General features: G+C 44.7%; 1 protein-coding gene across 10 annotated transcripts in view; it reads right to left on the reverse strand.

The window, feature by feature from the left end:
* Ankrd11 (ankyrin repeat domain containing 11) overlaps positions 1-16,524 on the reverse strand; it is a 205,201-nt gene that overhangs the window by 16,455 nt on the left and 172,222 nt on the right. For 7 of the 10 annotated variants that reach the window (XM_076572267.1, XM_076572264.1, XM_076572274.1 and 4 more), the window contains 4 exons: positions 12,731-12,869; positions 1,962-2,132; positions 1,588-1,791; positions 362-504 (listed from right to left, as the gene is read on the reverse strand). In XM_076572267.1, the coding sequence (XP_076428382.1) occupies positions 362-504; positions 1,588-1,791; positions 1,962-2,132; positions 12,731-12,869 (657 nt within the window). Of the gene's footprint in view, positions 1-361; positions 505-1,587; positions 1,792-1,961; positions 2,133-2,588; positions 2,686-12,730; positions 12,870-16,524 lie in introns of all 10 variants that reach the window. The other 3 variants (XM_076572272.1, XM_076572273.1, XM_076572271.1) reach the window with 2 other exon arrangements.

Genomic DNA, 16,524 nt, shown 5'->3' on the forward strand with positions numbered 1-16,524 from the left:
GTGTTACTCTACCCAAGACTTTGGATTGACCTTCTGGATGGAATCGGTACCAGTGGTAATAGGGACGCATACAGCTATTCAGCCAGGCCAACAGAGCCAACACTGTACATTTAATATAGTCCTATTAGTCATCAAAACTGAGAGGTTTTCTCAGTACTGACCTAGGGCAGAATGAACAGCTAGGCCTTAGGGCTGGAAAGGGGATTGGGAACAACAGGGGACAACAATGACGACAACATAAAACTCACTTCCCAGTATCAGAAAATGTGAAAACTAGCTAAGACAGAGAAACAGGAAGCTGTAGAATGGTCCAGAAGTTAAGGACAGAGCAGCCACTGGAGGGCCGCAGGGAGATGCCAACCTTGTAGTGCCCGTTGTTGGCAGCATCATGCAAAGGCGTATCATCATCCAGGCCCTTAGTGTTCACCTCTGCACCAGCGGCTAACAGCTGCTTGGCGATGTCATAATAGCCCCGGTTACACGCCTCATGCAGTGCAGTCCAGCCTAAAAACAGAAACTTAGGGTATTTGTTACATAATCCCTGGAAACTTGGCTCCTGCCTAAATTGTAGTGAATGACAACAGGGGTGTATGGGGGGGGGGGGGGGGATGTTGTTCTTCCCTAAGGAGGAGCCCTCTAGGAAAGCAGGTTATACCCAGAGAAGGCATCACTTTTTTTTCTTGTGCTTTTCATAATGACTATCTAGCCTACTAACTCTGCAGATTTATAACTTGTCGAAGAAACTATACATGGGTAGAAAATTTGTGCAGCATTGCCTGCCACAGGACTCACTCAGGAGGCCCCTGGGCTCTGGCTGGAGGGTCTAGTGGCAGTCTTTACAGGCAGCTCCCCTTTTCCCTAAGGGAAACTCTTTTAAAATAACATGCTAAATTTGGCAGGATCAAACAATCATAAACTAGGGAGTAGAGAAATTAAGGTTCTGCACAAAGTTGATTTTGCCCAAATCCTCTCCTCACTGCCTTTTCTTTCTGAGATAATCTTTTCAAAAAATTCTTTGAGAATTTCATACTTGTATACAATGTATTCTGACCATAACCCCCAGCCCTACCCCCACCAGCTATCATTGCACCATGAGCACATAATTCTCCTACAGTGTTGCATCATGGTGTAGAGCATCTCAAAAAGGCAGTCCAATACTCTAATCACAAAAACCACACAATTAACAGAGCCTTGGCCGCACATCTCAGGAGGTGCCTCCATTTATGCCCAGACCAACCTCTGTAGTAAACAGCATGAGTGTTCAATCTACAGCAGAGTGGCCACAAAGTGGAACACAGAGTGGAACAAAGCAGGTACTTTTTAAACACCAGAGCAAGACCCTCCAGGAACCTGCCTTGTGGTAGACCCGTAAAAGGTAAATATTTAAAGCCCCTTTACTTGCTTAAGAATAACAAAAACAAATCAAAATCTCAAAATACTGAAATAAGCAAATCACACTGTGTGGACATGAGGTCAACCACAGAAACCAACCATACTCCACAAAAACACTTCCTTCCCATGTTCTGGGACCAAGGGCAGGAGGCTCACCCTCCAGAAGCAAGTTGCCCAAGGGCAGCAAGGACTTACCTGCAAAGTCCTTGACATTGACATCTGCGCCCTCGCTGATGAGCTCCTTGATGCGCCGGGCATCACCCCGGATGGCTGCTCGGTGCAGACGTGTCTCTCCTCGTTCATTTCTCTTGTTTACCTTATCTTTGGTTTTTGAGGCAGAGTTGGGGGTCCCCTTCTGACACACTGTAGACTGGGAGGGGTGCTTTGGTGTTGTGTCTACTGCAGGCCAAGGAGGAAACAAGTAGAGCATTACAGAAGGCAGCTTTGTTTCATGGGAACCTCAAGAACCCAACCATTTTCATGAGGGGAAAGGGATCCACACAGGACCCACTGCCAAGTACAGCTATTCCCTCCCTGTCCAAAAAACCACTCAGGTTCCTGGGGCTCACCTGGGCTATTTGCAGACTCCTCAGCAGTCATCTGCATGAGCAGAGCCACCTGTTGACGCTCAGAGAGAGGGTATCCAGCTCGGATCCCAGACAGCCCCATGCCGAACAGTAGCCCGGACTTCCGGGCAACAGGCTCCTTCTTGATCCTCTTCCGCTCGGGACCCTGCTTCTCTGTGTGGCAGGTGAAGGAGAAAGGGAGGGGAGACTTCATGCCCAATCCTCAGAGCTGGATTTTTAACTAATGTTACAGAGCCCCTTCATTCCACCCGATAGCTTACGGAGCAACAAGGAAAGTCTATGAGGGGAAGTGTCAGTGCTGGGAGCACTGACATCACCCCACTCTGAGCAGTAGCTGTGAGAGACACAGTATAAATGCCCTGTTGTCAGCCCATCAGATCTAAGTCTCAGTCTCCACCAACCATTTGCTCCCTGCAGGCGCCACACACGAAGGCAGTAGGATGGTTCAACACCACTGGCCTGGCCCACATGGGACAGGTCTCTATTATTAACACGTGTCTGTAATTAAACTCCTTCCCAGCCCTCCTCCAAACAAACAGTGCAGATATAAAATGTCAGACACAGTTTAATATATGTAAATAAATCAAGGCCAACTTGTCAGTACTGTACCTTTCTTCTTGCTTCTAGGAACCTCCATTTCATGCCATGGTGCTTCGAGGACCGTACCAGCCTTGCAGTACCACAACATGGACTGAGCTGGAGGCATCTAAAGGCATCAACACAGAGCACTAACAAGAACGATGTAACAGCTCAGCTGTTCCATCTTAACCGCCTCCTAACAAGCAGGTCCTGGGTGCCTCTGACAGGTGACAAAATGCCCTGCCAACTCTACTGGAAAGACTGTGCTGCTGCTCTTAAAAGAGGTGGGATGTGGAGAAAACACTCCAAAGTCCATGGTTTGGGAACACAAAGACTCTCACTTTGCTTTTTGCCTAGCAGTAAGTACCTCTCTTGCTGTGGAGATCAGGGGTAAGCCCCTGAGCAGGGCTAAGACGGGTTCAGGGTTCCCCAGGTCACAGGGTACATAGCCTGGATTTGCCAAAGTCTGGCAAGGGAAAATGCCGATGAGGCTCTTACTGGCAATAGTTTTCTCCCCTTCCTATCCAGAAAACCCTCTGCAGGGATAAACTAGCTTCTGAAACCAATGCCTGACTCTAGAGGTAGGTGACATCTTTAAGAAAGTGGCTTCAGTAGATAACATGACTACCTGTCACTGAAGACTCACTCTGGTCTTCAGCTGGTTTTGTCTGGCTTCATCAGCACTTTCCCTCTGTTTAGGTTAGTGTCCTCAGGCCCCCAAACCATCCTACCACTTTTCTACTGAGTTTTCTGACAAACTGTTAGTTCTTTACAAGTATTTCAGACTGCCTTCTTAAAAACTAAACTTGTGGCTTGCTGACTTAGAAGATTTTTAATGTGACAAGCCTGTAGGCAGCAACATTTGCCAGTTTAACAACTCATGGCAAAACTCCCCTAAATACTTCAAGCCACCACTAGCTAGTTTTGAACAAGCCATGATGTACAACATGAGAAAGGAACAACAACAAAACATTAAGAATATGGCTAGAACAAAATGTCAGAAAACCATGCCACTCTCTTTTTTTTTTTTTTTTGGTTTTCCGAGACAGGGTTTCTCTTGTGTAGCTTTGCGCCTTTCCTGGATCTCACTTGGTAGCCCAGGCTGGCCTCGAACTCACAGAGATCCGCCTGCCTCTGCCTCCCGAGTGCTGGGATTAAAGGCGTGCGCCACCACCGCCCGGCGTCACTCTCATAGTATACAGAGTATGACATACTCCCAGTGGTGGGTGACACCTGCTAATTACATTAACAACTCCAAGTGGTCAGCTCTGCTTTTGTGCAGTATATGGTTGATATACTGCGGGTTCATGTGTCTTCAGATCATAAAGCATACTTTTCTGTTTTGTTTAAGTTTGGCACTATACTGAGTCTCAAATAAGACTCCCAACCCTGTCAACTAAGTTACAGGTGGTATTTTGTTTAAAATGGTCTCATAGCCCCAGGCTGGCCTCAAACACCTCATCTTCCTGCCTCCACCCCCACAAGGGCTGGAATTATAGGCATGCACAGACATACCTATACATCTTGTTTTGTTTGAGATAGGGTCTTACTACATAGCCTAACTGGCCCTGAACTCACTATGTAGACCAAACTCAAGAGATCAGCCTGCCTCCCTACCTTCTGGAATTAAAAGTGTTTGCTACCATGCCTGGCCACATACCTGTTATTTTAAAGATAACAAAGGAACCTAGTAAAAAAAAGTACCAGGCTAGCAGTCTGAGGCACATGTACTCTAGCAGGTCATTCAAAAGCTCAGGCTGGGAGCCCAGAACAGCTGCTGCCAACCAGGGGACACATAGGCTGGGAGGGGTATCGGGTCTGGGCTTTTAAGACAGCAGCTGTCCCTCTCTGCAGCTCAGTGACCACTGGCTCTCACTGAGCCAAGAAGCATTTCCCCGCTCTTAAAGATGCTCAGGGACATGCAGCAGCACCACTAAAACACTGCTCTGCTTCCCTCCCCCTGAAGAATTTGGTCCTTGAGCATAGCAACTTCTCACGCAGCCAAACATCTTAGAACTTCATCACTTACTTGTCCAAATGGGAGTGGGGGTGGGGATGGTTCTGAAATGTGCTTTCCTCAAAGTCTGAACCTCTTCATTGTAAAGGTAGCTTTTGCTAAGCACATGCAACAACGGGGTACCCACAACTGTCCACTCCCAGCTTCAAAGGCCTATCAGACTTCTGGGGTAAAAGATGGACACCAAAGAAGTCCCTGGAAGGACACTGAAAGTTCTGTCATATGCCAAGATTCAGAATACACTGAATGTGTCAAAAAATGGCTGAGCTACCCAACATGGACACAACACAGGCTGTGTTGCAGATGCTCCTGGAGCAGGATATGCTACCTGCACCCACCACCACCACCACCAGGTGCTGAACAGTCTGGCAGTCTGTAGGGCCTGCCTAAGCTGTGGGCTCAAGTGACCCAGCTCCGCACCCATTGTCACAGTTGTATCCTGTCTGTTGGAAGGATATGGGGCAGGAAGCAGGAGAAACTATTAGTTCCTACAGACAACCAGAGTTCCTCTGGCCATTTTATACTGATTTCCATTTCTATTATTCAAATGGAAGCAAAGTAGACTTCGTAAGAATTCCAAATGGTATCTGCTAAATTGCTAAAGTAGAATACTGACAGATATCCAAGGCGAAATTCAGTCTATGACATGGTTGAATGAGTGGCAGGTAGGATCACAAGTTTATCTGAGCCTACAGAAGGGCAGCAGGGGAGGGCTGTCCAAGGGATCCAAGAGCCCCCTTTAAAACAGTGCTCCTTAGGCTTTGCTTTGAGTAGAGCCCAAGGGCAGAGGGTCTGAGAAAATAGAGAATGGGAGAGGGATGGACCCACAGACCCTGCCAACACCCAAGGAGAGCCCTCAGCTATGGCAGTTCTCTTAGGCAGACACGAGCCTGGATGGTTCTACTTCTCACCTATATTCAACAAAAAATGTGATAGTGCTCTGCTTTTTTTAAAAGATAGTGCAGTGCCTTTCTTAGCACCCACATGCCTCATGTCAGATCTTGAGGTAACAAAGTTGTGTTTTATCACTCAGATGGAATACACAAGACACCAATAAGCATTTCCTAGCTTGTGGTTGTATCACCCACTGACCCTTTCTCCTTCCCATCACCTGGCTCTGCTGGTGTGGCTTTCAGGAAGATTGGACAAATGCATTGGCAGCCTGCTCTGACTGACTCCTCCTTGCCATTACATCTATCAGAGGAAAGGCCTTCTAGATGCACAGTGGTTTTCGGCAGCAAGGACAGAGTGCACTTTCCCAAGAACAGATTCCTTAAATGAAGGGGCAACACATCCAGCTCCTGGCTGCTGGGGTGGTAGAGGCCTATGACTCTATCAGTGCTGTTCAACAGTGTCTTCTCGGCTCACTGACTGGATACATCCTCACGAACCTACAACAAATGCTCCTATCTATACTTACTCTTTCCTTGCTTATGATTCTCCTTCACTCTCCTTTAGAGTCAGCTCTCCTGTGCCTGCCTCCTCTCCCTTACAACTCTAACCAGATTCATTAATCCTTACTCTTATCTCTCCTTTCAATCTATGAAATTTCTTCAGCTACAATTAATTCACTGGTTATTCTGTGGGTGTTTGTATATGTAGGTGTAGAGGTCAACCTTGGCCATCTTTTCACAGAGGTTTGCCAAGTAGGCTAGGCTGGCTGGCCAGTGAGTTCCAGATATTTACATGTTTATACCTTTCCAGATCTGGGATTACAAACACATGTCACCAAGCTTTTGTACATTCTCAATTTTGTACATAAGTGTTTTACTCCCACTGATTCTTTTTTTAAAATGTTATATCTAGCCGGGCGGTGGTGGCGCACGCCTTTAATCCCAGCACTCGGGAGGCAGAGCCAGGCGGATCTCTGTGAGTTCGAGGCCAGCCTGGGCTACCAAGTGAGCTCCAGGAAAGGCGCAAAGCTACGCAGAGAAACCCTGTCTCGAAAAACCAAAAAAAAAAAAAAAAAAAAAAAAAAAATGTTATATCTAATAAACTATATAGTGTGGCCATTGAATTTTTAATTTTAGTGATAACTTTCATTTCCAGATGAAATTTGATAGTTTTTTATTTCTTCCTACTGATCTTAATTTTTTTCTTCTATTACATTCTACTGGTTTTTATTTTGTCTATTCCAGGGTGTTATTCTAAAGCCAGCCCTTGCAGAGCTTTTTGAAAAAGCTTTCTTCTCTGTTGTCTGTAATTCTACCAGGGAGTTCTGGCATCCAGGAATCTCGGCAATGACATTAAACCTATGGTCCTGCCAGTGGGTATGGAAGCACAAGTCCAACCCTACTAGAGGAGGGGACAGGTTTCAGAGCAGAAGCCAACTAATCCTCTTTAGAATATACCAACAGAGTCTGGGATCTTTAAATGGAGACTGCGTTCCTTGTAGACAAAGGTGATCTAAAGACTTTGCCATTTAATGGGAACAAGCATTCTGTGGTGTCTGAGGACTGGCTTCAGGGAAGAGGTCCAATTCTGGGGCCTAGAACTCTACTAAGGTATTGTACTTAAAAGTTCATTTCACAGTGTGGGGGGTCTGCTGCAGGCCACAGGAATATATCATAAGAACTCAGCTGGTTATGGCATTTCTAATTCTAGGCTTTTGCAATGAGAACACTTTTTAGGGTATAGACTATTATCTCATTACTGAAATTGTAACTGTTATTTGCCACTTCAGAATCTAGATGCCAGTATAGTTTTAAACTCTACAGAAACAACCTCCATGGTAATATTTTGAAACAGCAGTAAAGGCCTTGTAGGTACCAATGAAACTCCATGGAATAGTTTCCCACCACTCCTAGATATAGGTAAGGTATAGCGAACACCGACACTCTTAAAAACGCCTTAGTTTTTACGTGTCAAAAAACAAACAAACAAACAACAACAACAAAAAAAAAAAAACCCACAAAAACAAACCATGCCTCTCTGACCAAATATTTGACCTGGTCTTGGAATCTAGAGTAATTAAGTATAGTGTTTACGGCCACAAAGTCCCAACTGTGGACAAGACACACACTAGGTCATAAGTTGCAAAAAGGACCTCCATCTAACTTATCTAAGCCCTGAGCTACAATTCTAGCATAGTGGGTAGAGGATTAGGAGTACTGGTCTCACAGCCAACCTGCAGCACAGCCTCATCAAGTCATGGTGGTAATCGCTAACTGTACTCCTGACTTACTGATACATTTTTTTTTTCATTTTTGTGAGGGTTACAATTAATCATTTAAAAATAAAAAGAGGAAAAAGAAAAAAAAGAAAACCTGTGCTGTGATAAGTGACCTCTCTCACCTATGTGCTGTGACACCTCTATCCCCCAGTAGACTCTTCTAGTTCTTGTTCCTCCTTCTGAGAAATGGACTAGCCATCTGTAGTGTGGTAGTAAGGTCAGACACAAGTGAGACCATGTCTTCGCTTCTAAGACCTCTGCAGATTGCTTTCCCAAGTTCTAAACTGAGAGTTACACTGGCCCTCACTGCATTATTCTCCCTGAATCACCAATGGCCTGCAGGATGAATGCTTGCTGTTGCATAGGTCAATAGCAGAACATGAGGAGTGAGACGAGCATAAAGATCCACAATAAACAAGCAGGACAATTTCACAACCTGCCACTTACTCTCACTACAGAACACACGCTGAAGATTAAAAGATAAATAAAATGACAAGTCCAGACATTGACTAAGGCCTGAACAACATCTATCAATCCTGCCTGGATGGACCCCAGACATTGGCAGTTGCTGCCAGTAGGAAAGGCAAAGCAGCAAAGGCAAGGCTCAAAGTCTCACAGTGTATATAGCCAGGACTAAACTGCCTGGCTCTTGCACTTGCCTGGCATTTCTCCTTTTATCTACCCTAGCTGTGTTCTAATTCCAAATACCTTTTACCTTGGCTTATTTTGCTGTCTCATTGCTATAAATGCTAAACAAAAGCCCTAAGCCTTGGTATCAAGTAGGTGCATTACGTAATGGGTTTGCCCACCAGAACTACTGCCTTTGAATTTTAGAAAATACAGAATTTGAACCAGAAAGAACTTTCTTTGCTAGTGTATGATCTCCTTTTGTTGAAGAAAAAATGGCTTAGGTCTGGACAGGAAAAATGGTTGAGAAACACACCAGACCAACCACAGACTTCTCAATTATGTGAACTATTTTATTTGGATCTGTTTCTTCACCAGTAGTCACATGTGGTTCTTGGGCTAATATCATGGAGTGCTGGGTGGAGGCTGCTGGTCTATAGGTCATGGTAAGCCAGAAATCACCTTGTTCTCACAGCATTTTCTCTTCAACGCCCCCAGCCAGTAAGTCAGACAGGATGTAGACTCTACTCTCTCATTTGCCATGGTCCAGAATCTACCAATATGCAGCCCACAGTAATGCCCTTCTGGTGAGCAAGGTGGTAGAGAAGCCTCCTCATTAGCCCAAAGTCACTATCTCTTATACCAAGGATTCTGAGTTTCATAAATTCCTACACAGCCAATGGCAAGAGACTTGGAAAAATCTTTTATCGTAGAAAAACTAAGTGATCAAGACCTGAGGAATGAACACCCAACTGAGTGCCTAAGAATTTATGAGTCAACATGCTGCACAAACCCCCGAGAAGAGTCTTGCTCAAAAGTGTAAGCATATAAGAAAGTCTTAATTCCCTCCCGTGTTCCAAAGATGCAATAGATCCTGGGAATAGACAGTGTTGGCTCCAGTATTTGACAATGACATATGCAATGGGGTGGGTGGTTTCTGTATAAACCCTAGAAAGGTTAGGTAAGGGGTTATTTACAGATTTTTAAATTAATGAGAAATTTTCCAACATAAAATGGGGACAAAATAGTATCATCTGAAGTAAATCCTAGACATCATATAATTCCATAATGAAGGCTTCCCTCCACCCCCTTCAAGACACTATGTAGCCTTGGGTGGCCTGCAACTCAGAGAATCCACCCACCTCCCAAGTGCCAGGATTCAAGAGCCTGCCACCACACCAGGCCATCATGAGTAATTTTGATGGTGGAATTCTAAACTGAAACTAGACCAAGACAGGAGGAGGAAGAAGAGCTCCTCACCAGGTAAAGGTGATGTGTGTGGTCAGTCCTAACGATCTGCTCTGGAAGAGGGCCCCAAGGAATAGTCATATTTTAAGAAGACAGAGGTACTGACACTGGGCTGCCTGGTTTTCCTATGAAGACAACTAGATCTGCTTCCAGCCTTGCCAGCATGTCACAAGGGTCAGTTGCTCACTGCTAGCTGTCAGAAATGTACTTTCCCAGTCTCTTCCCCGTACTACCAACCCTAACAGAGGCATGCTTCTGGATGTGCTCTTGTCCAAGGCTTCCGGACATTGTGGTGGCAATAGTGTTGCACCACTATACTGATGTACAACCTTGGTAGGGCAAGCTTTTGACCAGGCTGACTCACAACAGATAAAACTGTATTGTTCTTGGCAGGCTGCCCTCAGTCCTGACTAAGCACTGGAAGGCCGCACCTCCAGTGGGCTGGGTCACATCCAGCAGGGTCTGGGAAACCAGAAAATAATTTGTATGGTTTGGTGGTCTGTGCCTACCTAGCATTTTGCCACTTGAGGGCGCAGCAGAGGAAGCTTACTGTTTGCTACTGGGAATCCTGATGAGAAGGGGGAGCACATTCCTTGTGTTAACTCGGGTAGGCCACTTCTGTCATCAGGATAGGTACTAAACTGTACGTCAGCAGCAGAGGGCGCTGGAGGGACACTGTAGGGTCAGGAATGGCTAAGCTGTTGGCCAGGGGCTCATACTGGCTCATAATAACCTTTCAGAGCTAGAATGTGCTTAGTATGACTAAGCCACACACTTCAAGGGAGATCTGAAAAATCCTATCAGATGACCAGAGAGATCCTATCTCAGTCACTATTTTATCAAGTTAAAAATCTTGCAGATGCCAGCACTTTTCCAGCTTCCAGAACTCTAAGCCAAAATAAACCTCTTTTACATGGGAGAAAATATCCATCACCTCACACATTCTATGGCTTCTCCATTATGAATAACATGGTGGGTGCCACTGCAGAACATCCTGGAGATGAGAGGTATGCCTCCGACTCCATCACACGCCATTTCTAAGCCAGCCCTGCTTCTTTGAGTAGAAGGAGAATACCTTAGGTATCCAACTCACCACAAAATGCAGAATAGAAAGGCAGTTTAAAAAGAAAGCGGTGTGTATGTGTGTATGAACAAGCAAGTGAGCAGAACTCACTGGAAGAAGACAAAGATTTGCTAGCCTTCTACAGCTGTACTGCATATCTGTAATTTCAGTACTTAGGAGATGAAGGCAGAAGGATCAGGAGTTTGACACCAGCCTGGGAAACACCATGAAGCCACATCTCAAAATATGGAGATGTCTAAGGCTGGGGATGCAGATCAGTAGTGGAGTATTTTAGATACACAGGCTCTGGGTTCTATTTCCAGTGCTACAAAAATGACTGAAGGAATAAACTAGTAGACAAAGGAGTTCAACTTTGCACACGAACATCAGCATCATCTCACTGGGATGATTGGTGTTATACTAACAAAGCAGACTTAATGTTATACTAAAAAATTAGCTCTCAAAATAATACTAAACCTAGGGCAGGGCATACACACATTTTGTATGTATGTCTATAGCTCAGTTTTGATTCAAAATATTTTTTCCAAAATGTTCTAAGTCTCCCCAGCTGAGCCTCTGCTGGCCTCAGAAGGTCCTTGTGTGAACATGCACAGTTTGATAGCACACCTTCAGCACAGGTTAAAGGATAATCTAGAGATCCACAGAGTGCAGTGGAGGTCACAGAGGCAAATCACTGATACACACACAGGTCCAAGAGGCCTCCCATAGCCCCCGAGGAAGAATTTTCTCTAGCATAACATCAATCACCTTCTGCAAGTCACAGGGCCCTCCTAGGAAGCACAAGGATTTGCCTTATTAACTCTATAGCAAAACTTCCAGAGAATGTGTGACCATTTCAGAGGCTCTATTTCAACCTCCATAACCACTATCCAAAACACTAACAGCTAACTGGGAACACCACATTTTGCAACAACCAAGTCAAGAGAGAGTCCCCACAACCCACCCCCGCTACACACACACACACACACACACAAAGGAAAAAGACATTCAGGTTTGATCTGGTTTTCTCTGGGTACATCCCTATGAGCTTCAGGGAACTGTGTTATCTCCTCTACCCAACCCAGCCTCTCCATTACGGCAGAACAGAGGTGAAGGAAAAGCCTGCCATCCACATGTGTATGTCCACCATAAATACTTATGTATTTCTGCTTTTCCTTGGAAGCATCTGTGATAGAGAATGGAAAACCTATCCCTCTTCCTTCTTCATCTAAGTGTCTCTACAAACTTCCCCCTCCCAAACACAGCAACAAATTACAGGAGTCATGTGCACCAACTCATACCACTTGCTTAAATCCTAGGCAAACATAAGCCACTTAGCTAATCATCATCTCTGTTTAGTTTCTGTGGGCATGTTTAAGTGTATACTGTGTACCCTTGCCTCATACCCAGGACACTGCCTCAGTTGGTTCACCCCTGACCTCTGCCATTTTTGTGTTTTGCTGCCCAATAAGCCATTTTTTTTTTTTTTTTTAAAAGAAAAAGAAAAAGGTTGAAGAAAAGTCAGATGACCAGTAGAGGGGAGGAGTACTGTCTGGGTACAAGTATCATCAAATGCAGGAGGATATGCAAGACAGCAGCAGAGACCAGGCAGGGTTCTGCTTCCTTGAGAAGCCCAAGACAGAATAAGACTGGGAATATACACAATGAGGGGTAATGACCCCAACCTCTATACATGCCCATGTATACTCCTGTTCTGAATCTTAGACCTATCCATTCTCAGGAAGACTATACCAGCTGCCTCACTTTCAGGGTTCTCTCTGGGTTTTGCTACAAATAATAAAACTTAATCCATGTGCCCTGGTAGCCCTGTGGGAAACCATCTTTCCTCTGTATGAACTTCTGGGAAGTATACCAGGGCACCTGGACCCTTGCAAGTTTGATGACTTTCCTGTTAATGACATGGGCTCAACTTGGAGGAGCCATCACTGCACAGGCTGGTGCAGCAGCTACAGCAAGACTCCTCCATGGATACAGTGTTAAAATGGGAGGGGCAAGGGATGGGAAGAGTGGCCACTGTCTGGTACCTGTGTCCGAGTCTTTCTGCTCTCCATTGGCCCCCACGGTGAAGGGCAGCTTCCGCTTGGTGGCTCGTTCTCTCACCTCCTTCCCTCCATCACTGCGGTCCAGCTTTGGAGTCTTGGTTAGAGAAACTTTATCTTTATCCTAGAAAAGAAAGTGATATTTTCACATATTACTCCCAAATTAATTTCTCAAATCAGCTATGACTTTGCTTTATGTGCCAAAGAAAGCAAGACCCTCCTGTTCCAGGCTCCATGTGCAAGGCTAAGCAAGCTGTTAGTGACAAGGACTAAAAGAGCTGACTACAGTTTGGTCTTGACCACAGGCTCACAGTACATGCTGCTCATCCTTTAACTGAAAGCTGCTGTGCAAATGAAGAAAGAGCAAGTTGCTTTCTGTCCCATACTACTTCCCTGGGGGGGGGGGGGGAGTATTGTTAATGAGGAAGAATGAATTCTCTCTACAATGTGGAATCAAACTCTCCAGCGTAACTCTCATAGGGAAGAAAGTGCTGGCAAGGGCTGAGGGTTAAGCCCTCAGGTGACTCCAACACCTTGATTCCCCTTTCTGTGCCCACCTAACATTTGCTGAATTGTAGCTTTGCTGTTCTCCAGAATACGGGCCTATGGGCTGCTCCTCATAGAATGTACCCTGCCAATACTTCCTACTTCATCCCAGGCCTGAGATACTGGGAGGTAGTATGTCTACAGGTAAGACAAATTCAAGTCTACCTGCCTAACCATAGCTACTATGCAACGAGCTGGAAGGAGGGTCTCTGTTACAGGTAACAACCCAGGAGCTTTACAATTCTGGCCACGTGATCCCTACCCCATCCCCCACCCACACCACATGTAGTACATGCCAACACATGGTTGGTCATGAGTAAGTCTGGACTTTTTTTGCATCAAAACCATCAGTATGGGATGGGCAATGGTGGCATACACCTTTAATCCCAGTATTTGGAAGGCAGAGGCAGGCAGATTTCTGTGAGTTCGAGGCCAGCCTGGTCTACAAAGTGAATTCCAGAAAAGCCAGAGCTACCCAGAGAAACCCTGTCTTAAAAAAAAAAAAAATTCCTTTGGAAATAACACCTGTCTTGAGATGCTATCCACACATGTTAACATGGTATTTGTGTTTCTTAACACCTGAGTTAAAACAATAGTTATTTCTTAATATTCACTTAGAATTTTCACCCCCAAAACTAACTAAAAAGTTGTCTTCAGTGAAGTCAATCTGGAGCAAATGGTGGCTAAAAATGATATCCAAATCATTGATTCTTGTGCTGTGTAAGGGAAAGGAAATACTGCATTTTTAATTAGGTGATTACTAATTTATAATTACTGTTTTATACTTTTCAACACTGTAATAAAGATTTTTTTATTATTGGCTATGAAAAAATAGTATGGATTAGATACCATGTACCCCTTCAGAGGTGGGACCTAGACACACTGCACATGCACACCTAGGATGTAGTTTCTGAAAATGTGCTCCACAAGAGCAAGCCTCTATTTGAGACTCAGGTCACATGATGTTTATACACATAGGCCATGGAGCCACGGAGGCAAGAGAAAGGTGAAGAACAGGTGGACACAGAACATGATAATGGGAGCAGGAGGTCCCTTCACACTATCTGCACTACAAAGAGAAACTTGTCTGGCAGAGCAACAGTTAGCACTGTGACCACTACACCCAGACCCAGGAAGAACTCCTGGCACCAAGGTGACTTCAGGGGGTCTATGAGTGATGTTTATCAATTCCAATCAACAACTTGGACTGGCCAAAAACAACTAGTTCTGACTCCGGCCTCTCCAGCACTTATCACAGAGGGAGGCTCTGGCCCTGAGGTCCCTCACAGATGGTGCTATTCTGTATAGCAGCCAAGAACAGGGCCTCAGAAAGACACCAATACATAACTGCTAGAGCACATGAACAGAGGTATGATAGAACCTGGAGGCCATTCCGAAAACACTGCACACTTAAGTTTGAATGGTAAGTGTCATTAATATTAGAAGTGAAATAGGGGGGCTAGAGAGATAGCTCAGCAGTTAAGAGCACTTAAGACCATTGCAGAACACTGGGGTTTGATTTCCAGCACTCACATGGTGGTTCGCAAATACCTGTCACTCTAATTCCAGGGTTCTGGTGCCCCTTTCTGACCTCTGTAGGCACCAAGCACATACATGGCACATAGAAATACACACAAGCAAAACACTCATTGATAAAACAAAATGAATAAATATAATTAAAAAATATTTTTTTTTGGTTTTTCGAGACAGGGTTTCTCTGTGTAGCTTTGCGCCTTTCCTGGAACTCACTTGGTAGCCCAGGCTGGCCTCGAACTCACAGAGATCCGCCTGGCTCTGCCTCCCAAGTGCTGGGATTAAAGGCGTGCGCCACCACCGCCCGTAAAAAATATTTTTTAAAAAACAGAAGCTGTATTTGTGTGTCACTAAAAAGTTTCACATTTTAAAAACAAATACAAAAACTCACAGCTCCTTGCCTAGGTAACTAGCTAATGCACAATCACCTGTTCCCAGGGTTAAGCCTCCAGGTGACTGAAACAATCATGGATCCACTGCCTATGCCCACTTGACATTGGCAGGAGAACACAGGTACAGTGTTATAGTTTGGATAAAATATGTTTACAAAGATTCAGTCCCCGGGTGGTGGTGCTAGTGACAGGTGACTGGATCATGATGACACTAATCTGATCCACTAATGAGTCCAAAGCTGGGAAGTGGGGCCTGTTAGAAGAAATAGGCCATTAGGGGTACAGCTTTGAAGGGGGTATCTTGTCTGTCCTGCCTCCCTCTCCTTTCGTCCCACAAAGAGGTGAGTATTATGCCTTCTTGCCATGATGCTCTCTCTGTGTCAACCATGCCAACAGAGGTGGGGCAAAGACTACAGACGAAACCCTCTGAAAGTGTGAGCCTCTTCCATTACTAGCCCTATGCAAACAAAACAAGTAACAACAACAAATCACAAGCCACAAATACAAACAAAATCTTTCTTTTAAAAAAAAAGTGGGGGAAGGAGGGTTCCCACACTAACACACCCAGCACTCTACTTAGAACATATTCAGAGCTCAACAGAGTTGGATGAATGCTTAAAAACTGAGGTTCTTGAGAGTGAATCTGGACTCAAAATTTTGTTCTGCAACTATGAAAAGACAGCATAGTTCAAACTACTCTGAGCATGCTCCACTAAAAATGAGACTGTAAATGTTACAAAATGTTTACTTCTTAAATTGAGCCAGTTCTGATCAAGATCTCCCATGAGATTCTATTATGTCATAAAAATAGTCAAGGTGGCAACAATGTAGTACCTTAGACAGCCCTGGCCCCATTCACCCATGTGTTGGGCTGTGCACACATAAAGAAAAGCTTGCCTTAATCAATTCTATGATTTTCATTATAAAACCCACAGAGAGAAAAACAATAAATTTGCAATTTCAAAACAGAGTCATTGTCTCTGTGATATACAGCCGTTGGAACCAACTGTGATTCACAAGGCATCTACCAGTGACCTTAATAGTAAAAAAATTGATAAGGGCATATAATACCACATAGGACACCAACAACCCAAACTTGTGAACCAAATCATTCTACACATTTGTAGAGATGCTCACCCTCTCAAAAATAAAATGCCCTGGCACCATTGTGAATTTCAGTGGACTCTGCTCCACTCACTGGATCCTGATGCCATACGTTATTACTGCATCTTTAATATTAAAATCAAAGAGCTTAATTCCTCCAGTTTTCAAGACAATTTTAGTTACAACAGGTCCTTTGCGTGTCCA

Source organism: Peromyscus maniculatus, chromosome 5 (genome assembly GCF_049852395.1).
Source record: "Peromyscus maniculatus bairdii isolate BWxNUB_F1_BW_parent chromosome 5, HU_Pman_BW_mat_3.1, whole genome shotgun sequence".
NCBI classification, from domain to species: Eukaryota; Metazoa; Chordata; class Mammalia; order Rodentia; family Cricetidae; genus Peromyscus; species Peromyscus maniculatus.